The sequence below is a fragment of the Pteropus medius genome, unplaced genomic scaffold, assembly GCF_902729225.1.
Source record: "Pteropus medius unplaced genomic scaffold, Ma_sr-lr_union100, whole genome shotgun sequence".
NCBI classification, from domain to species: Eukaryota; Metazoa; Chordata; class Mammalia; order Chiroptera; family Pteropodidae; genus Pteropus; species Pteropus medius.
In genome coordinates this window covers 7,128,494-7,152,545 of record NW_024352784.1, presented here as the reverse complement: position 1 = coordinate 7,152,545, position 24,052 = coordinate 7,128,494, and the positions used below count along the sequence as shown (strand labels likewise).

The 24,052-nt window shown below is 36.2% G+C and overlaps 1 protein-coding gene across 4 annotated transcripts in view; it reads right to left on the bottom strand.

Annotated features, from left to right (window-relative positions):
* AAMDC (adipogenesis associated Mth938 domain containing) overlaps nt 1-24,052 on the bottom strand; it is a 57,448-nt gene that overhangs the window by 32,679 nt on the left and 717 nt on the right. For 2 of the 4 annotated variants that reach the window (XM_039848135.1, XM_039848133.1), the window contains exons 2-4: nt 18,951-19,100; nt 3,246-3,341; nt 1,302-1,479 (exon numbers count right to left, since the gene is read on the bottom strand). In XM_039848135.1, the coding sequence (XP_039704069.1) occupies nt 1,339-1,479; nt 3,246-3,341; nt 18,951-19,082 (369 nt within the window). In that variant the 5' untranslated portion in view covers nt 19,083-19,100 and the 3' untranslated portion in view covers nt 1,302-1,338. Of the gene's footprint in view, nt 1-1,301; nt 1,480-3,245; nt 3,342-18,950; nt 19,101-22,478; nt 22,695-24,052 lie in introns of those variants that run through there. The other 2 variants (XM_039848134.1, XM_039848136.1) reach the window with 2 other exon arrangements.

Below are 24,052 nucleotides of genomic sequence, written 5' to 3'. Positions count from 1 at the left end.
ACTCCTGAGTGCAGGAACTATAACATTAATTCCTATACCCCGGGCCTAACAATAACTGGTCATAAGAAAATTAGTAAAAGACTCTCTAAATGGGCATGAATGAGAATTACTGAATAAATGAGAAAGAGTAGATGGTTCCTTTGGGCTCCAACATTCTACAAGTCTATGAAATAATAAGGTGCTGTATTAAGAACCATAAAATGAAACTAACTGGCTTTACACAGCAGCTCTATTAATAGAAAGATAATGACAACAATGGCTTCAATTTATTGAGTCCTTACTACATGCCAGGCAATGTGCTAAGACTTTCTATGAATTACCCCATTTAATACTTAAAATAACTCAGGGTACTAATATTATCCCCGTCTGACAGATGAGAACGGTGAGACTCTGAGGATTAAATAAGTGTCCAACCAGTGAGTGGCAGAAAACCAGTTCAAAGTCAAGGCTATTTGATACCAAAGCCTGTACTCCTAACTATAGAGAGGGGACAAGTGAAAAATACAGTGATACTCATAATTTATTATTTTTCTGTCAGACCATTCTAAGGCTTCACTAAAGCCACTTGGCATTTAACAGAACAAAGACTATCCACGCCAGTAGAGACTATTAAAGGGTATCAAGTACAGCCCCATAATTTTATAGTGGGACTCAGGCCCAGGAAGAATTGTCTGGAGAGGCTCAGGTTTAGTCAGTCTGCCTGGATCCTAAGTATCAGGGCATAGCTCTTTACTGTTAATGAAATATTCCCTAAATTAGTTGAAGGTTCTGCTCTGTGTCATCTGCACAAGGACTTTTCCTAACTATATATATGAACTAGCCCATCATTCTTTGTCTTCTTATCTTGCTTTATTTTTCTTCATAATGGAATCACATTATGTATTTATTCATTTACTTGATTATTTTCCCCACTAGAATATAAGCCTCATGAGGACAAGATTTTTAATGATGTTTCTCTGGAGCCCATAGCAGTGCTTGACATATAAGATACTTGATAAATACTGGCCGAATTGATGGCCAAACATTCCAAAGCATCAAATGCATGTGATTTTTAATGCACTGAAGTTCTTTGTACTTCAAAGCATAAGGCTTTATTTTTGCCTTTATTTTCTCATACTTCTGACCTAATGTTTACCACATTTTAAAACTTTGGTAAACATCCATCTCCTCTCCTCATTTTTCAGTCCCCTCCCCCTTAGTCATCCATGCATCCCAAAGCTTAGCACAGGACCTGTCATGAGCAGCTGCTCAAAAATGCTTGGAGAGGCTGGTGTGGGGAGTGTAAGAGTGATAGTCGCAGGCACTGGTTGCTTAGTGATTTATTCTCTTAAGGTTCCATCAGCAGGTGGAATGGAAGACCCCTCCCACCCTGACACCTTGAGCAACCAGGGCATTATACTCCTTCACTGCTTGCTCTGTCTGGAGGACCCGCACATCAATGCCTTGTTTCTCAAGGTATTCCAGAGTTGATGGGGGCACCTGGGAAGGAGGAAAAAGATGAGTAAGTCAGGAGGAAAGGCCCCCGCCCCAGGGCTTCTTTTCTGCCCTGAGGCAAGTATACTGTACAGAACTAGATAGAGACAACTCACTCATAAGTCACTCGGAGTGTCACTGGTCAAAAATTTAGCAGTGAACCCCAAGGAGTCAAAAAGGCTTCTAAGAAGTTGACAGAAGTATGATCATATGCTGGTGTATAATTCAGGTGAAATGCAAAAACCATGGATTTTGGAGTCAGCTTTGGATTTTAGTCCTTGCTAGTGGTATGACCTTGGGTGAATTAAATTCTCTGAGCCCTTGTTTCCATGTCTGGAAATGGGGATAATAAGACCTAGCTCACGGGGTTGGTATGAGAACCAGTTTAGCTAAGGTATGTAAAATGACTACTATGGTGCAGAGCCCAAACTACGTAAATTTTAAATGTTTGAGTCAGTCTACCCATCCTGAGTCTAAATTTTAACTTTGCTATGTACCAACCAAGAGACAGGCCTGCTATCTGAAGTCTCAACCCCAATTTCCTCTCCTGTAAAATGGGGATAATAATATTTGTATCACAGGGTTGGTGTGAGGATGAAATTAACTAATGTATGTGTATACTGCAGCTCAGATGTCTTCTCAGAAAGGCCTCTCCTGACCACCCCATTCAGAAAAGCCTCTTATGAGTCACTATTTTCTTCATGGCATTTATTATGATCTGAAACTATCTACTTTTTAATTATGCAAGAGGGTAGATTGTTTATTCTATCTTGCTGTTCCCCATACCTAGAATAGTGTCTAACCCATAGAAAGTGTTGAATAAATATTTGTAAATTAATTTATATGAAAGATTCTCAGTAGTGGCAGCTATTATTAGATATTCCCAACTTTGGCTGGTCCTGAATATTTTTTTTAAAGACATTTTGTTTAGACTTTCAGAAAATTTCTGAAATATTTTTTTAAATGCCCTATATTACTTTTCTATATCAAACATAATTGAAAAATTTTATAATAGCAGTTTTACAGATAGGGATTATTAATTAAGTTAAACTAAAATATATAAATAAAGGGCACCTTCATCAGTAAGGAACTGGATTTTAGGACATCTATATAAAGAATGAGGTAGATCTCTATATACTTATATGAAAGGCTGCCTGCCCATAATGTAATAATGTAAGTGAATACAGAGTTACAAAATATGATATGTATAGTATAATCCTATTAATGTAAAAATGGTCATAAGTGTTTTCATGTGTATCTGTATGTGTATATATTTGCAGATGCATAGAAAATTGGATCAGTACACCTAAGTGTGGAGACTGGGGAGGGGAAATCTTTCACCATTTTCTTCTACATTTCTGCACTGATTCTTTTACAGTAAGCATGTATTATTTCTGTAAGTAAATTTTTTTTTTTCCAGAAAAGGGAAAAACATAACTTGAATGCATCCAAGGAAATAAAAAGTACTATAAAAATGTGAAGAACCAAATGTATCTTGATAGTTGGAGAGCCTGAGAAATTCCAAGATTGAGGAATTTCTGAGAAATAGTTGCAACAATACAAGTCCAAGGTTAGGTAGAGACTAGAGACTCCAACCCTGATGAGGACAGTAGTATGAAGTGATTATTTTATCCTGGGCCATCCAGTAGCTCATCAACAAAATGAGAGTGCATGATCTATAGAGATGAACTCTCAAGAAAGACTTATCTCTAATGTAAAGATCCAAAAGATCAGCAACTATCCTCATGAATGCTATGCTCACCCATACCTACCTTCAAGGCCTCACTCATCCCTCGGCCAATCACAAGGGTCTGCACACCCTTCTTGACAACTTCCTCCACATCTGCAGGCTGCACACCAGGAGAATGCTGGGTGTGGAAAGAAAAAGTATACCAGCCACCTACTCTTTTAATCTTTCTTTGCAGTTGGCATTCTTGTGGGATTCATTCATTCACCCATTCATACAACTGAAGAAATGTTTATTGAGGTTTACTCTGTGCCAAGCTTTGTTCTGGGCCCTGAGAATAACAGAAGTTACAATGCTGCCCTTAAGGAGCTCTAAGTCTAGTGAAAGAAGACTAAAATGAAATTTAAGTAGTTTTACAAGTACGACAAGGAAACAAGTTCAGTGTGTTTTAGAACATAGAGAAAGAGCACCAAATTCAGACCTGGAGTATGTGGAAGAGAGACTTCCATGACATGACCACTGTCTGTCCCATAAGCTGGATCCAGGCCAGAATGGAGGTTGCTTTCTGCAGCGCCCCCTTAGAAATTGTCTGATTATGTTCATTATGACATAAATCAGCAGCCCTCCCTTGCTATGTGCTGGTTCCTGGGACAGGTGGTTGTTCTGACCTGGTCAAGCATGTAAAGTAATTTCCTGTATTTGGTAGCATTCACTTACTAGTCCGCATAACTACTCCCCCCTCCCCGCCCCCATTTATCCTATATAATTCTCTGACGCCTGCCAAGTGGTACGTGATCCATTTTGTCTTGCAGCTGCCCACAACATGCCTCGTACGTACGTTTCCCTTTATAAACTCTATTAATGACCAGACTGGAGTGACCAGCCTCTTTCTTAAGTCTCTCTCTGCCTTATGCTTATGGAGGTAGATTATCAATCTCAGGGCTTTTTCCCTAGGACTGCACGTATAAAAGGAGGGTCAGAGTAGGCAGTCAGGGAAGGCATCCCACAGGAGGGGACATTTAAGCTGAGACCTAAAGGACAAACAGGAATTAGCCAAGTTAAAGAAAATCAGGGAAAAAGGCATTCCAAGTACAGGGAATTGCAGGTACAGAGGCTCAGAGGAAAGAGAAACCTAGTGAACTACAGGTAGTTAAGTATGACTGGAGTAAAATTGACAGGTGAGGGAGTAGAAAGAGATGAGGTAGGAGAATAAAGCACTTGGACCACATGCCAAAATTGGGTGAGACTGTGGAAAGATTTCATAAGAGTCCCCCACACTATTTCCTTTTTCTGAGCCCCTTTCTCACTCGCTCCAGGAAAAATTCTATTGATGCTTTAAAACCTACCTATCAAAGTTTTCCCAGATTCTTCTAGGGATATTTAAGGTAAAGTATTTAATGAACATTAATACAGCATTAAAGGATGGTGACTTCCGAACTGCTTCCACTTCAGCAAAGGGGATATGGGAGTTAGAGTCTGTGAATACCAGCCCAGCTACTAGGCTTTACCTATTATGTGTGTGCACAAGGATGACACTCTCAGTCAGCACTGAAGCTCAGAGAGACAAAGCTTTTCTTCCCTGATTTGTCTATCTCTATTCCTTCCTTCAGTCAACAAGCATTTACTGAGCACTTACTCTGCACTGCACCCTATGCTAAGCACTGGAGATACTGAGATCAACCAAATAGTCCTTGGAGAAGTTTTAGTCAGGTAAGCTTAGTAAATATATGGAAATAGTCACAAAAAGATGAGATAAAATAAGAGTCGAGGATCTCAGAAGTGATATGAATGGGAAGTTGTCAGGGAAAACATGCTTTTCTAACTGGCTCTTGAAATATTAGAAATACTAGAATAAGTAGGCCTTGATGCAGTGGTTGTGGAAGGGGTACCTTCTAATCATACTTAAACAAGGTATAGGGAAAGAGCTGCTGAAAAATAGCACAGATGACTTCACTGGCAAATTCTCTTCTAAACATTAAATGAAAATCCTCAACAAAACAGCAAATTCAAGGTTGGTTCAACATTAAAAATTCAATGTAGTTCACTACAGAGTAAAGATGAAAAAGCATGTAATCATCTCAACTGATAAAGAAAAAGCATTTAACAAACTAAATGTATTTATGATTTTAAAAAAGTTCTCAGCAAACTAAACTAGAAGGGAAACTTCCTTAGATGAAGGACATCTAAGAAAAACCAATAGCTGTACATCAAATATAATGTTGAAACATTAAACATTTCCCTCAAGGACTGGACATAATGGTACCAACCAAACATTTACTTCTTAGTTATCTCTTGGACATGTCCATTCCTCTCTTATCTCCACTGACAATACCCTGGTTTAAGCCGCTATCACTTCTTTGGACTATTGCAGTAACTTTCCAACTGGTCTCGTAAAACCAATTTAGCCTTTTCCAATATTCGTTCTTCAACTGTAACCAAAGGGATCTTTTAAAAACACAAATCCAGTCATGTCACTCCTCTGCTTAACAGCATTCAATGGCTTCTTATTGCCTTAGAACAAATGCCACACTCTTTAACATAATCTGTAAATTCCCGTTGCCTCTCCAATCTCATTGCCTATCACTTTCTTCATGTTCCTTACTCTGGTCACATAGGCTTTCTATCAGTTCTTCAACCATAGCATGTTCTCTCTCACCACTGTGAAGAAGATGAAAAGAAAATCTACAGATTGTGAGAAAATATTTGCACATCACACATCTGACAAAGGACTTGTGTCCAGAATATATAAAGAACTCTCAAAATACAACAATAAGAAAACAATATGATTTTTAAGAATGTGTTAAGTATTTAAATACTTTCCCAAAGAAGATATATGGATGGCTATGAAAAGACACATGAAAAGACACTCAATATCATAACTATGGACACACGTGTATATTAAAATTACAATGAGATACCAGATGCTGATGAGGATACAGACAAATTGGATCTCTCATTTTAGGTGGCTAGTAGAAATGTAAATGTAGCGGGAAAGTTGGCATTTTCTCATAACATTGAACATATGCGACTCAACAATCACACTCTTGGGTATGTATCCTAGAGAAATGAAAACTCATATTCGTACAAGGACCTGTACATGAATGTTCACAGCAGCTTTATTTGTCATAGTCTCAAACTGAAAATAACCCAAATGTTCAACTGGTGAACAGATAAACAGACTGTATTATAATCCAAACAACGGAATACTACTCAGCAATAAAAAAGAACAAATTATTGATACAACGACATGGATGAATCTTATGTATAATGCTAAGTGAAAAAAGCAAGTTTCAAAAGACTACATACTATATGATCCATTAATATGACAAGTAAATGTGACACCTGTATTAGGTCAATTGGCAAAATATTAATAAGATCTGTATTTTAGGTAATTGTATCAATGTTAATTTCTTGATTCTGATCATTGTATTGTGATTATGTAAGAGAATACTCTTATTTGGGGGAAAATACAGGTATTTAGGAGTAAAGGGGTATAATATCTGCAATAGATCAGAAAAAAATATCAGTGGAGAGGAGGATAAAGAAACTATGATAAAGTGTTAACATTTGGACCTGGGTAAAAATGAGAATTCTTTGTACTATTCTTGTAATTTTCTGTAAGTCTGAAATTATTACAAAATAAACAGGAAATTTAAAAGTAAATAAAATAAAAAATAAAAAAGCAGGAAGAGATCAAATACAGTCACACACTTCCTGATTGATTTAGCCAAGTAAACAAAACTTAACAGAAGCTAGGTGGCTACACAAAGCAGGAACAGATGCAGTATATCTTTGCTGGCTTTCTCTATGTCTCTTGATTCCCTGTGGGGTGTGCCACTGCTGCTGACATTCTTCACTTAGTGAGTGCTCTAGAGCCAACAAAGCCAGTCTCTCTCACTAGTACTCTTATATTCAGACTTATCTCATTAGCACCTTCCTAAGGAACTTACACTAAGAATGTAGGAGCTTATGTTTTAGAGAATATCAGAGTGTTCTAATATTCATGTCAAAGAATGAACCAAAGTGATCAGCAGCAAGGGTACACCCTCATCTTGGGAGAAGATGCAGAGCTAGTGCCCAGAAGTTTCTAAACAGTATCTCTGCCCTCACCTTTGCCCATTCTCCACAAAGATCAGAAGAAATTGGGAGAGATTAGATTCTTTTTCTATAAAGTTATTTAGGTTCAAAAATTTTTTCAAAGCAAAACAAAAGGGATATTTTTTCACTTGATTACAATAATTGGTTCTTAAAGAATGTAAGATGATTGGATTAGGCTCCATTTTTAGTTCCACAGCTCTGTGATCAATCCTAGATCCACTCTGAGCTGAACAGTGCTGATATGAAGAACCTAAAATTTTTTTCTGGGGCTATGACCAAGGTAAATATTTAAGAGTTACAAATCAGGGATAGAGAGCTTCACCTTCCTAATTAAATGCATTTACCTGAATTGCTGAATGATTCCTTAATTTAACAAAGAATGGCAACTATTGTGAGGATCTCTAGACTCTTAAGAGCTCACATTCTAGTATAAGGAAATAAGACCAGAGCTCGAAAACAAGTGAAAGGTCCTAAGAGAGTGCAAAATCATAATCACCTGGAGATTCAGAGATTGGACACAGCAGCAGCCCATCAGGGTTGCCAATCAACAGAACTCAAGTGACGAATCTGGCTGCTGCATGCCATACTGCAGGCCCAGGGTGTCACAATACAGAGCAATGAAAGATAACTGCAATAGCCTGTGGATGCAGGCATTTGGTGAGTGATTATTCACAGCTTTGTGCAGAGGCCTGTTATTGAGGCATCCTCAACCTGCCACAGCTCCTCCTCTGCTTCTTCCAGTCCCTGGAAGCACACCAGTAAGGCTCTCTTCCCTACTGTCCAATTCTGTTTCTCTTCTTTAAGAGGCTTTACATCACATGATTTTGTAAAAGCTTATTGTTTTTTCTTGGGGGAAAGCTATTGTGGGAAAATGTCCAGCTAATCCCCACGATGCTGGTTAAATAACAGAGTGGCATCCTATATGGCTTGGACATTTCCCCCTTTTTTATGTCAAATTTGAAAAGAAAACATTCCTAAATTACACTTTCAAGGAAGCATTTCCTTCTGCCAAAATGAAGTGAGGATAAGTGGTTAGTAGCAATGCTGTTATCTGGTTGTTGCTCATAAAAGCATATTCTGTGAATGAAGGTTAAAGGATCTCTGTAATCTGTCCCTGTGAAGAATTCTTACCAAAAAAATGATCGATCATGATTTAAAAATCAGATAAATCTAAATCATGGACTATTCTATAAAACAACTGGCCCAGACACTTCAAAACTATCTACGTCATAAAAGAGAAAAAAATGAGGAGGTTTTAGATGAAGAGACTAAAACAACATTGTCCCGAGCACTAGAACCTCTAGTCTGGTTGACTGTACAACTCTCTGAGAATTATGTTCCACTTTATACTTACTGCCTGTATTATATATAAAAATAAAACCACAATACCAACAAGAGTTATGGGGGATATTATAGGGACTATGAGAAAATTTGTAGACCGCATATTAGATAATACTGTATCGATAACATTCTTGCTTGTGATAATGGTATTATAGCTATGTAGGAGAGTGTTAATGTTCTTAGGAGAGAAGTCCTGAAATATATCTACCATTTACTCTCAAATGATTGGGGGGAGTGTGTGTGTGTGTGTGTGTGTGTGTGGGCACATGTGTGCATATACGTTTAAAGAGAAAAATATGGTAAAATGTTAACAACTTGGGAATTTAGATAGAGGGTGTGTATTGTACTATTCATACAGCTATTTTGTAAGTTTAGCATTAGAAAACTATGGGCTTCATAGTAAGACTCAAGTTCAAACTTGGTTCCAAAAAATATTTGTGTGACCCTGGAAAAGCTATATTTGAGCAGTTACGCAGTAGTTTAAATGATGGGTAGAGATTTGGGAAGTGATAGTAATTATTATTTCCAAGGACACTTGTTGAAGACAATAAATTTGCTTCATATTTCTATTTTATAATCACTATAAAATCTGCCCCTCTCCCCTCTTAAACTAACAACAAAAAAAAAGAATCATGTTAACCTACCTCAGAGAGAATGTCACAAAATATTTTTTAAAATTTGTTTAATGACCCTTATAATGAAAAATCCAATGTGGCAAAAATTTATTGAACTACTTTGGGCTCTGTGCTAAATGTACAGTTCTTGCCCTTAGGGAGTTCACCACTTAGTGAGGGAAATAGATACACACTCTGTATAATAGGTACACACTAAGTGCTAAAATAGAGGCAGGAAGTATTACAGAAATACTGAGAAGGGAGTAAGCAGCTCAGTCACACAAGGATTCTGAGGAAGTGCTTCATAAAGGAGATAATGCAAAAGCTAGGAATTGAAGGATATATAGTATTTCGACATGTACAAAGGGTAGCAGATCATTCCAAGTAAGGGAAATTGTTTTAGCAAAGACACAAAAGGTACAGAATGAAAGATCATGGTAGTTTTGGAAGGCAATAAGTATTTGGTATGGGATACCTAGGTCCTCAGATGTGTGTTATGAACTATGGGAGGAAAGATTGAAAGAAGAATTTAGAACTGTATCATAAAAAACAGGCCTTGAACACTATCCTGTTTAATTTTGAGGTGTTTAAAAAGCCATCGAGGTTTTCTAAGCAGAACAGAGACATGACCAACTTTATTTTTTAGAAATTATAACAGAAGATAGACCTGAAAAGGTAGAAGACCAGGTAGGAGACTGATGCCATAGTCCGGGTGAGGAAACTGAGGCAGGAGGATGGAGTAAATTTGAAAGAACTTGCTGAGGCCAAATCAGATGCACACAAATGGAGAAATAAAAATTGTTGCTGTTTCTCTTTTAAGTGGCTGTGACTATATGGATAGTGATACTATTAATGGAGGTAGGGAACATAAGAAAGTACCTGGATGTGCAGGGGGTGGGGAGGTAGGAAAAAGGCAATGAAATCAGCTTTGGATATGTTAAGTTTAAGCTGCCCAAGGAATAATTCATATGTAGATGTCCAACATGCAACTGACCATTTCGATAGTTTGGATGGTTGTTCAGCAAATATTCACTCCTTTTGCCCTCTTACTGTGGACGGAATATATTTCCATGCCTCACTGATGTTGGTAAGCCTGGGGTGAGCAAAGCCTTGAAATGTACTTTCTCAGTGAGGCTTATGCTTGTGAGCTTCATGAGCTCACAATGATATCACCATGAGAAGAACAGGTAATGGCTAGCTCGGTGGTCCAAGGAGGATTAGAGACATACAGAGTAGAGCCCACCTAGCCAACTTGCCAACTGCAGCTTGAAGTAGAGCTGCTCCAGATGGATCTACAAAGCATGATAATAAATGCTTATTAGTGTTCATTACTAAGTTTTGAGGTGGTTTCCTAAAAAGAATAGCTGAACAATACTACTATATATTTGGAGCATAAAAAATAACTAGAGATAATATCTCCATCAGTTGATGGCATAAACAAATGTAGTGGTCCCAAGTAATAAGAACTCCCCTAAACACTGTCAGACACTTATTTCCCTCAAAGATTGACTATCAAGCAGCATTTGATCTAAAAATCAGTGTTTCATGTCTAAGACTCTTTTTAAAGAAGCAATTTGATCATTTTTATATTAACCAGAGGAGCAATTTGGTTACTTCTACAGTAACAAGGGGAGAAACTAAGTCTTGAGCATTGTTATGTGCTAGGTATTGTGCTAGGTAACTAAGGAAGAGAAGAAAATTAATCAAGTATCTACTATGTGATAGGCACTGTGATAGATGCTTTACAAAGATGAACACATTTAGTATTTAAAGCAACTCCTTGAAGTACATTATTTTCCAGATCTCAACCCCTAGAGATTCTGATTCAATAGGTGGGGGAAGCGAGATAGAGAAAGAAAACATGCATTTTAAACAAGGTCTCTAGGTGATTCTGATGTAACAGATCCATGAATCACACACAGAAATACTGATTGAGAGAAAGGAAAGAATAAATTTGCATAAGCAAGGCAAGTTGCATACATTTTAAAAATTGATTCTTCCCAACCCATGTATTACTTTTACATCAGCTCATGATAAACAGATATTATTATTCTCCTTTTATTAAACTGAGGCACAGAGAGGCTAAATAACTTGTTTAAGGTTACCCAGCTAAAATGTGATAGTGCCCAGACCTATGGATCTAAAAGTCTACTAACCATTTCTCTCTAGATGCCTTAATATAAGTTCAACATATTCCAAAAGGGTGAATCATTGTCTCAACTAACCTCTGCCCTACACACAAACACATCTGTTTTTCCTCTACCCCATCTCAATGAATGGTACCACATGTATCCATTTATCCATGCTAGAATTCTCTCACCTGCTAAATCTAACAAATGGCCTTACCCTTCAATTTCACCTCCTTAATAGTTTATAAATTTGTTGTCTCATTTTCATCCACGTTAATACTAACTTAACAATAACAGCTCCATTTACTGAGTGCCTGCACCATATCCAGCACAGTGCATTAATCTTTAGGACAACTCTTATGAGGCAGATAAATTATCTCCATTTTGTAGATGAGGACTCTGAGGCTTAATAGCTTTGATCCTATGCCCTTCTGCCTCCACACAGATGAGCTATATAGATCAACACCTCAGCTTTTCCTCTTAGCTTTCCCAGTTCTAATCTCTCCAACTAGTTCTAGAATACTTCCTCTTACATATCTTGCTGACAAATGAAACTTAATAAGATAAAAACTAAATTTATAGTAAACCTTTCTGATTTTTCCTATAATCATCAATGACACTTAACAGTTTTGTAAGTTTTAATCTTAAAATTTGTAAGAGGAATCATGATGTAGTAGAAAGGAATGGGAAAGAAAATGGGAATGTGACCTGGGTGCACTACTTGATTTCACATTTTGATTTCACATTTTTCTAGCTCTGTGCCTAAGTTAATACTTCTTTGTGGTTAAATTTCCTTAAATAATGAGGTTAATGGTAATATCAATCATAGTCTTTTATGGGAAAATATAATATACACTGATATCAATTTTTGCGGAGAAAAATTTCTTCAGCATGGCATACTCATAAATTATAAATTAGTACTCTAATTTATCTTAAACCCATAGTACTGGATAATCTTTGTCAGACACATCAGTCTCCTACATAAGTACCTAAGGTGGCTATACCTTGTCCACTGCATAAAATATAAACTAAGCTCTGCAGATACTGTCAACCATATTCTTGTACCTCTCTAGCTTTGCTCTACGAAACAATCCAATGAGGTCATTTGGTTCACAAGCATTTGGGTACTTATTCCTCAGCCTTCTCATTATGTTCCTTCTGCATCTCAATGCCCTCCTAATTTCTTTTACCAATCTAGATATATTCCTTCCTTTTAGATCCAGGTTGGTAGCCAATAAGCAACTAGGTGTCTGGATCAAAACAATGAGTACATGTGGTTAAACATCAAAGCATGAACAGAGAGTGTGTTTTGGGGCTCTCTTTCTATGTGGGGCCTGATTATGTGGGTATGACTCCTTTCTATGCAGAACAATGTGGTAGATTATTAAACCTGAAAAATTTCCTTTAATAAAATGCTTACGAATGCTGAATAAAAAATAAATGTCCCTTGAAATGCAAAGCTGAACTTGCAGAAAGAAGAGAGACATTCTCAGAGGCCAAAAGTGAAGAGAGAGTTGAAAATCAGAATGGTGAACTGATACTACAATAACTCTGGGGCATTTGCCATTCTCATAGTATTTTATGAGACACTCTGAGACTAGGAGATAAGAGCAATGTAGAACACTGGAATAGTTTACAACCCTCCAAATTGTGCAAAGTATCCTTTTTAAACCCATATTCAGTAAAAGGGTTGACAAAAAAAATCCAACCACTGGAAAAGGGAAAAGATAAGGAAATCTGTCTGCCTCAGCCTAGGCTGTGCTGGTTGTGAGGATAAAAAAATCTCCCCTGAGAATTTATAATCACAAACCTGCTTGCACATCAGTTTGGGGTTCAAATGTACACTATCAGGTTGATCTGGGAAGTTCTCAGACAAGAAATTAACTAGTAATCCCAGATTGAGAGTAATATAGGATGCTAAGAAGAAGCAAATGTAAATCTTTGTCAGGATAAATGTCAAGGATATAACTAGACCATTCAGGATTCCCACTGATACAGTGCTGGAAACATTATTGTCAACATAAAATACCAAGAAAAATGAGAAAAATTAAGACCTTTACATACAAATGAAAACTGAGAGAGTTCACCAAAAGATCCTCACTAAAGGAACTTGTAAAAGATTAATTTACAAGTTCCCAAAAGATCTACATTGAGAGAAGGAATGATAAACAAGGAGACTGGTATACATGTAACATTGATTGTAATAATTAAAAAATAAAATGTTGTAAAAAAATAAATAGTATAAGAAAATAATCTACTTTTGAAGAAAGTAAATTTTTGGATAACAACATGTAAGATAGAAGGGAAGTGATGAAAGGGAAGTATTTTGAGGTAAAGATAAAAATTAATTTTAGACTTTGTTAAGATAGTAGGATGAACTACACAAAATTGTTGATATTCAGCTCTTACCTACACAATATTAACCAACAAAAATGTCAGTTTCATATGGTTAAACATAATATATTACAATTCTAAAGATAACCACTAAACAAATAGAAATACAGCAGGTCCTCAAATAACATTTCATTCAATGTCATTTTGTTAGGTTGATGAGATACTGTAGGAACTTAACTCTTGTTTATAGCAATTAGCCTATGATAAAACTGGTTTGCTATATGTCGTTTGACTTTAAGTCACAGAACTTATTGACAACATTAAGTGAGGACTTACTGTACAATGTATACCTTCTAAAAAGGAGAAACAAAAGTATAATAAGACCTAAATACAAAAATAACAGCAACGTAGTGGGCAATAGATGATACCATTAATATAAAATTTTGAATATGAAGAACAATACAAAATACTGTTTGGATACATATGAATATTTGAAAAGTATAAAGGAAATTCAGGATATTGATAAGGAAGTAGGGAAAGAGATCCAACTGTATTTCTAAGATTTTATTTTTAAAATTGAAAAAGTATATAGGTCTATTATTCTTTATAATTTGTAATAAAATAAACTTACATATAATAATTTTTAAAGCCATAAAAAAAATTAAAGCCATAAAACTGCAATGACCAAAATAACCTTAAGAGGTAGTGTTTTACAGTTTCTGTGATATAAATACTCCCACCATGCTGATTTCAAAATACATGTTTTTAATATACCAATGTGACATCACTGAATGCAGTTAGTAAGAGATGTACAGTAGAGTAGTAGCACATAGTATTTTCACTTCACAAATAACAACAGATGTAAATAACTTCAAGAGCACAGAATGTAGTAAAATAATTAGGAAGTCATGAATTTTAAGTATGTATTGCCTATGTTTTGAGAGCTTGTCTGAAGGCTCTAGCAGGGGAGCGCAGCTACTCGTATACCCTTGACGAAAGAACGGTCCTCTCGTCTATCCGGGAAGGTTGTCCTCTTCGACAGAGCGCGCAGCTTTGGGAGGGACGCACAAGGAGCGGTGAGGGAGGAAGGGGACCCCTGCCTAACCAGCCAGATCAGCCGAATCAACCCTGGCGATCAATGGGGTGAAAGATGTCGCAGCCAGATCACCCTCACATCCAGTATTACCAATGTTTTAAATGATTTATTTAAGTAGATTTAATAACAGCTGTGTCTAAAAACTGCCTTACAAAATTCCTGAAAATTTAAGAATCAGTTCTCATGAGCCAGTGAAAGCCACATCTAGCACACCGCTGCATGAATATGAATCTGAAATAGTTACTTCTGAGTGACATCAGTAAAAATGTTTATTAAAAACCTTTAAAAATTGTCTCCTCCATAAAAGCAATGAGAACACTGGCAAAAATAGAATTAACTTTTTCTGTACATTGCAAATTAATAAAGTTTTCCAGCAATTCGGGGTGTGTTTGTTAAAGAAAATTGGCTGAAAATGAGCTTTGTGCAGTTTTAGCTTGCCTTATTCCAATCTATCCCATCCCCAGTCTGTGGTAGCCTTGAAAAGCAACAACATACAATCACAGTGAAAAGGACCAGCCTGGTGGTCACATAAGGTGGAATAATGGATTAAAGTTCTTTCAAATTCCCAATCCCAGAGAACTGTCATTATTTGACCTATCTGCTGGTTTTCTGAAAGACCGCACTCATAGGCTGTCCTTATCTGATATGACTTGGAGTTTGCCAGCACAAACCACCTTTTCCTCCAGAGAAGTTTGTCAAAAACAGTTGGAGACAGTTTAACGACACAGCTGCCTAAAGCAGTAGATAACAGGACAAATAAGAGGTTAACCAAAAAACGCAAAAAGGAAAACTGAGAAATGAAATGTCCACAGGGGGTTTTGAACAGATCTGATATGAACCTTGGTATTGAAAAGGCCAATCAAATATATAAGGTTGTGTACATGCTCAGGAATAATATATGAGAGCCATAAGGTCAGGACTCTGGCTAAACCTGAGACTCTGCATAAGCAAGAAAGCAGCAGTTTTAACCCATTTCCCATTTGCCCTGAGAAAACTCGCTGGTACTTGCAGCTGCAGGGTTTACCCTGAGATAACTCATGGATTACAGTCCTAACCTTACCCCCAAAGTTTGCCACAAAATATCTTGCTTTTATTATTATTTTTGAATCACTCTAGTATATCGATAGCTTTTAGAAACAAATGACATCATTCTATGTATAGCATTCTGTTTTTACTAGTAGTATTTCCATTTACAAAATATAATAATTCTTGATTGCTGAAAATGTCAAATCCTATAAAATGTAGCATTCCTACAAGTGATGTTAACATTGTTCTTGAACAGTTGTTAGAGTCATTTGATGAATCCAATTTATGTATACATTTCTGTTACATTAGGATTAGAGACAAGTTCTGTTTAGAAATAACTCCAAGAACAGTCTTTATATTTTATTTTCACTCTGAAAACCAGTCAGATTTGGTTCAAAGAGCATGTTTATGTAAAATTAAGTTAATGCTGGCAGTGAGCTGCATTTTTTTTCTAAATAGGAAATGGGTTAAACTGTCTAGCTGAGTGTTGACTGCATACCCCAAATTGCAAAAAAAAAAAAAAAAAAAAAAAAAGAACACCTATTTTCTAGGAATGTAAAGAAACCTCTCTCCAATCATTGTTTCAGAAACCATACTGAAAGAACTAAAGGAAAGTATGAGAACTGTATCTTACCAAATAGATAAACAATAAAGAGAAAAAATTTAAAAAGCCAAATAGAAATGCTGGAGTTGAAAAGTACAATAACTAAAACGAAAAAACAATTTTTTTAAGTGAGGCAACCCTTGGTTGACCTCACAGATTGCAAGGACCTTGTCAGCTTATGATCCCTTATTTTTTAATTTTTTTTATTTTTTATGCCTACAGCACCTGGTCTTCCCAGGTGGTCTCCCATCCAAGTACTAACCAGGCCTGACCCTGCTTAGCTTTAAAACGAAAATTTCACTGAATGGTCTCAACAGCAAGTAAGAATCAGCAAAACTGAAAAATCAGTCAATTGAGATGATCCAATCTAAGAAAAAGGAAAGAAAAAAGACAAACAGAGCTTCAGAGACCTGTGGGACACCATAAAATATACCATTATACTCATAATTGGGGTCACGGGAGAGGAGAGATAGAAGGGGCAGGAAAAATGTTTGAAGGAGTAATGGTTGAAAACTCCCCAAATCTGAGGAAAAACAACAATCTATATGTCCATAAAGCTCAAAATATTCCAAGTAGAATAAACTCAAAGAGATTAACACTTAGACATATCATCGTCAAACTGCCCAAAGCTAAAGACAAAGAACTTTGAAAGCTGTGAGAAGCAACTTGCCAAGTCCAAGACACCTTTAATAAAACAGTTGATTTCTAATTATTAACCAATGAAGCCAAAAAACAGTGAGATGACATATTCAAAGTGCAGAAAGAAAAAAAAAACTGTCAATCAAGAATTCTCTATCCAGTAAAACTATCCTTCAAAACTGAAGGATCAACTACCACCACTACAGCGTGAAGAGCTCCACAACCTGCTCTTAAGTGAAAATTATTAAATAACAAAAGAAAAACAAACAAACCTAGAAGATAAAACTATTCCAAGCCTTTGGAAATGGTCCTATGAGCAAACAGCAAATGAGGAAACATCTATTCAAGAAAATCTATAAAAATTTGGTAGGAAAGGTGAGATTCTGCGGTATTTAAAGAAAGATCCCAGTTCTTTGAGGTGGAGACTCCACTTCAGAGTGCTGAAGCGAAGAACATAGGGCTATATCTCCTTTCAGCTCCCTGCTGGAAGGACTTCTTCCTGGGAGAGACAGGACTTCAGTGTTCCATGTCCTGCCCCCACGCTTTCTGTTGCTGAGGCCAAGTCTCAGTGAGTGTGGTTGAGAGGTAAGGGTTCCCTTCTTTTACCTAACTTCCACTCATGGAAGGGAGACTACCTTGGGAATGGCACACTGAGAATACTGGAGGAAGTGCATTGTAAGAGAAATGCAAATTCAAACCACAATGAGATAATATTTCACATCCACTAGAGAGGTATAATAAAAACAAAACAATAGTAAGTGTTGGTGAGGAGAGATTTAGAAAAACTGGAAACGTCACACATTCCTAAAATCTAAAATGTAAAATGGTGAAGCTACTTTGGAAAACAGTCTGGTTAAACATAGAGTTACCATATAACCCAGCATTTCCAATCCTAAGTACATACCTAAGAGAATTAAATAATTCTATTTATATGAAATGTCTAGAATAGGAACAACTAATAGCAACAGAAAGTAGATTAGGAGTTGCCAGGAGCTGGGGGTGGGGTGCGGTGGGGAGAATGGGCAGCTACTGCTAATAGTTATAGAGTTTCCTTTTAGAGTGATAGTGTGTTCTGGTGTTAGTGGTATCTATTGCAGAAGTTTATGACAATAAAAAGTCTCTTGAATTGCATATTTTAAAAAGGCAACTTTAGCTTTTCCCATAAGCAGCCTGAGGTGACTTCTAAAAATGGTTCACTATTCACTTGACCCAGAAAACCCCACAAAATCATGCAAATCAAGAGGTTCAAATCTTGGTATTCACTTTAAAAGCATTCATGAAACTATCCAGGCCATCAACTGTATGCATATCTGAAAAGCCACCAAGTATCTGAAGGATGTCGCTTTACAGAAGCAATGTGTGCCATTCCGTCATTACAATGGTGGTGTCGGTAGATGTGCCCAGGCCAAACATTGCAGCTGAACAAGGGGGTTGGTAGCCAAAAAAGAGTGCTGAATTTTTGCTACATTTGCTTAAAAGTGCATAGAGTAACATGAACTTAAGGGTTTAGATTTAGAGTCTCTGGTCATTGAGCACATCCAGGTGAACAAAGCTCCCAAGATGCAGCACAGAATTTACAGAGCTCATGGGCGGATAAATGCCTACATAAGTTCTCTCTGCCACACTGAGATGACCCTTACTGAAAAAGAGCATATTGTTCCTAAACCAGAAGAGGAGTTTGCACAGAAGAAAAAGATATCCCAGAAGAAACTGAAGAAACAAAAACTTATGGCTCAGGAGTAAATTTAGCATCAAATAAATGCTAATAAAAAAAATTGGCGACTTTAGTGGTATGTGAATTATATCTCAAAAGAGAGAGACAGAGAGTTACTTTTCACTTGGTCCATTATAGCTTAGGAGTTTGGAAATCACTTGGTTAGCCTTAGTCAACCAAACACTAATAGCTTACCTCAGTTCCTGTTTCTCTCCAATCCCAAGCGCGACTTCCCCCTGGCCACACTTTGCAATCCTTGTAGGTTTTAGTAGAGCCTTGTACTTTCATTTGCCCCCATGAAAGGGAAGCAATTTCAGGGGAAGACATAAGGAACTTAGCTGAAATCTGAAATTAAAAGAAAAATATACTAAATCAGTTATAAAGTAAGGTTTGAACAGTTCCAAAATACAAGAGCTATACTATATATAAAATATATTTTTAAATATTATATACAAAATAGTAACCCCTGGTCCTCTGTGAGTTATGGAGCATCTTTCTCATTTATGTAGTCATCACTTCTTCTTTGGAGGTCTAAAAAGTAAAATGTTATTCTTGGGATCCTGAATCATCCAACCAAAAAACTATTCTACAATTACTTCTCAGAATCTGGAGGGAATTCTCAGGATATTTTTTTGGAGATAATATTAAAAGGTGGTTATTGACTTCAGCATGATGGAATGAGGAGGTTGACATATCCTTTCCCCAAAAAATGACTATAAAACTGGATAAAACTTTCAAAAATAACCACTTGGCACTCTAGAAATAATAGGAAAGGCATAGTATAAACTGAAAGTGTTTGTTGATGAACTGAACTTCAGATAAGGACAGTGAAGTATTTTGTTGTTCTGGCCTGGGACTACTCTCATGCCCCCACATGGGTTCTGTTGGCACAGAGGTTCAACTTGGTTGGAACAGGGCGTGAAAACCAACAGTCTTGCTGCATGGCGAGAAGAGGCTCACTTGATTTGGAGCATTATGGTATAAACTGTGATCTTAGTGGTAAGTGAATATGGCAAGGAAGCTACCACTCAGCTTCCTTGATACTGTGAGCTTATTTGAGGCAAGCAATGGATTGGCAGAGTAGGCAGAGATTTAACAGAAATTTCCCAGAGGTGACACAGCCATAATGGGTTTGATAAGCTCTCCATATGTCCAGAGTGGACCAAAAGCTATAACCATATGCATCAAAGATAGGAGTGGGCCCAAGTCATGAAAACATTCTGGGCCAGTGGCGCCTAGAGCATGCAAAGTGGAGAAATGAGAAGGCTCAAGAGGAAGCCAGGGAAGACATGAAAACAGCCTGAAAAATGAATGCAATCCCCAGTCCACACTGATCCATCAGTAGAGAGTGAAAATCTTACTGGGTTGAGGTATGTGAACACAACCTTTGATTAATCTTTAGTTGAACACTAAGCTATATAGCACCGAGAAGACATGTAGGAAGCCAACCTTAAAAATAAAAAGAAAAAAAAACTGAATACAGATTTCAGTGTCCACACATTGCACAGGAGACAGAATTTACAGAAGTAGTCTACACAAGTGACTAAATACAAACAATATACTAAAAACATTTTGAGGAAAAATCAGAATCCAGACTTCTTATATTATCTAAAATGTCCAGTTTTCACAAAAAATTATGAGAAATGCAGAGAAACAAAAAGTGTGACTGACACTCATCAAATGAAACTAAGTGTTCCCATATGTTGGATTTAGCAAAGACTTCAAAGAAGCTATTATAATAAATTCGAAGAACTAAAGAAAGCCATGTACAAAGAATTAAACAAAATTATGATGACAATGATTCAATGAATACAGAATCTCAATAGGCAGACATTTCAAAAAAGAATCAAATGGAAATTCTGGCATTGAAAAATACAATAACTAAAAGGGGTTTATATCAGTCAGGGTTCTTCAAAAATACAGAACGAGTAGATTATACATATTAAGAGATTTATTTCAAGGAAGTGGCACATGCAGTTGTGGGGGTTGGCTAGTCCACAGTTGTAGGGCAGGCTGGCAGGTTGCTAACTCTTGGGCAGAATTTGTCATTGCATTATTGATGTGTTATTTCTTCTTCCTCAAGGAAACCTGTTTTGCTTTTAAGGACTTCAACTGATGGGATGAAGCCTTTACCAAAAACATCAAGGATAATCTCCTTTATTTAAAAGTCAACTGATTGTAAATGTTAACTGCATCTACAAAACACTTTCACAGCAACACCTAGCTTAGCATTTGATTGAATAACTGGATACTATAGCTCAGACAAGATGACATATAAAATTAACCATCACAGTCCACCCCTTGTCAATTTGGCACCTATATACATTTCCTTAAATTGTATTTAATCTCCAAGTAAATAACAAAGTGGTACTTCTGCCTAACATTAATAACTAATTCATTTTTGCAGCTTTAACTTCTGAATACCGATTTTTAAAATGTATTATATAGCAAAGGATATAAGCACAGTTTTAGGTGCTATGGGGGGAAGATAAAATATATAAAATACAATTCCTGTTCTTGAGGAGCTAATATTATACTAGAGAAGACATATATAAATAACCATAATGTAATTTGTAAAAGGTAACTTTTAAAAATATGAGGTGGTTTTTTAAAAGAAGTAAGTAAAATAATTATTGTGTGTTGAGAAAGAGAGCTTCCATAACAAAATGCCATAGATTAGGTAGCTTAAACAACAGAAATTTATTTTCTTTCAGTCTGGAGCTGGAAGTCCAAGATACATGTGCCAGCAGGGTTGGTTTTTGATGAGACCTCTCTTCCTGGTTTGCAGATGGAGTCCTTGCTTTGTCCTCACATGGCCTTTTCTCTGTGCATAAGTGCTGTGCATGAACTTTCTTGGTTTCTTTTCCTTTTTCTAAGGATACCAGTCCTAAAGGATTAGGGCCCCACTCTCATGGCCTAATTTAACTTTACTTACCTCCATTTCTCCTTAAAGGCCCCGTCTCCAAATATAGTCACATTGGAGGACAGAGCTTCAACACATGAATTTTGAGACACGATCCAGTTCATAGTAGCTATCCTATGACAGTATTACTGATTACTGTATGACAGTCCTGATTACTGTAGCTTTGTAGTACTTTTGAAACCAGGAAGTATGAGGCCTTGAACTTGGTTCATCTTTTAAAAGATTATTTAAGATATTCCGAGTCCCTTGAATTTCCATATTAATACTAGGATCAATTTGTTAATTTCTACAAAAAGCCAACTGCGATTTTGACGGAGATTGCACTGAATCTATAGATCAATTTGAGGATTGCCATTTTTTCAAAAGTAAGTTATCTAAACCATGAATATGGGATGTCTTCCCATTTAGATGTCTTTAATTTCCTTTAACGATATTTTTTAATTTTTAAGACTTATGCTTAAAAAATGTATTCTTAAGAATTTTAATTCTTTTTGATTCTATTGTAAATAGAATTATTTCATTTTGGATTTATTGCTAGTGTATAGAAATACACTTGATTTTTGAGTATTTATCTTTAATCCTGCAAACTTGCTGAACTTGTTTATTAGTTCTAACAGTTTTTGTGGATTCCTTAGAATTTTCTATGTACAAAATCATGCTATGTATAACAGAAGATGTTTCATTTCTTCCATGACAGAAGAGATGGTGGTACAATGTGTGTGTGTCATTTAATTTCTTTTTAGGAACAGACTTAGTGAAGGTGTAATCTAAATCTTGCTTTGTAATTAAACATCTCTTACCTTTTGGGTGAATATAACTTTTTAATGCTCAAAGACTTTGTTTCCATTCCAATCTGGATTAACAATGCAGAAACTCTAACCTTGTCAGTCCCCCTTTGAAAAATTGTGAGCACAGGAGGAAACTACAGTATAAAGCTTTATATTTTGTTTGTTTGTTTGTTTTACAACGTTATTTTACAGCTTCATGGGAGAGCAGGAGGTGAGGGGCTGGAAAATCTGAAAGCAAAGAAATAGAAAAAGGGAGGGGTGGAGTGTAAGATTCACATAATGCTGTAATTAAATCTTTCTTTTGGTTTGAAAGTTCTTTCCATCAAAATTCCTTCACAAAGATATGATTATACTTAATATTATGTACCTGCCTTTTATTTAAAGTCAATTAAATAATAATCTTATGGAGGTTTTTTTGTATCTTTTCTGCAAAGTTGTTGTTAAAGATGTGTTCTGGGTCAGCTTTTTCTTAAACTGAGGCTTCAGCATCCCAGGTCTAGAGATATATACTTGGGAGTTTGAGAGTTCTACCAATATATTTTAGTTTAGTGTTTCTTTTCAGTGTTGCTTAAAAACAATATTTTACCACATATTAAACTAAAACTTCCCTTTTGCAATGAAAACTCACAACCACAGACATTTTCCTAAAGACTTTATTTTTCTTTTTTTTATTGTGGTAAAATATACATAACATAAAATTTACCATTTTAACTATTTTTAAGTGCATAGTTTAATGGCCTGAAGTACATTCACATTGTTGTATAGACTTTAATTTCTTACATTAGTATTCCTCAAACTGGAATATTCAAAATATTTGATAAGTTTCACAAGAACATTTTTCCCCCCAAAAGCATTTGTATACTATTCAAGTATTACCTAGAATACTAATTCCCCTTACAACTGCATTTTTCTCTTGATAAATGAGTATTCTTTCTTTAGATAATGAGAATGACATAGACCACTATGGTTTTTCCTTTTCTACCTAAAAACGCAGAACAAAATTCAATGTTTAATTGTAGTAAGCATTTTCTCTGTTCCCAATATAATTATTTGCCTATAAATTTCTTTATTTTCCTTAATCATAAATTGTCCTATTTTACATGGTTGATAGTGTACCTTGCTTCAAATTCTTTTTAGGAAGTAGGTGCTATGTAAGTTTAATAGTACTGATGTACTAATGCACACTGATAATTTTGGCTCGAAGTGGTAAACTGTACAAATTATAGCTAAATTTAATCTAAATTTGAGGAATGCCTTTTTTTCAATAGCAACTAGTATTTTTAAAGTACTTACAATGTGCCAGAACATTGTGCTAATCAATTTACTAAGAAATATCTAGGAAAACCCTGTGATGTAGGTACTATTATCACCCCTACTTTACAGAGGTTCACAGAAATGAAGAATCTTTCACCAAGTCATGAAGCGGTTCATTTAGGACTCAAGTCTGGCTTAATCTAAAGATCAGGCTCCTAACTGTAATGTACATTGCATCCCAAGCTGCACATTCCATTTTGCATCCCTGGAGGTTTTCTGAGATTCTTTGTGGGAGAATGCTCACTGCTGCCCCCAACGAAGCGGAACCCTGT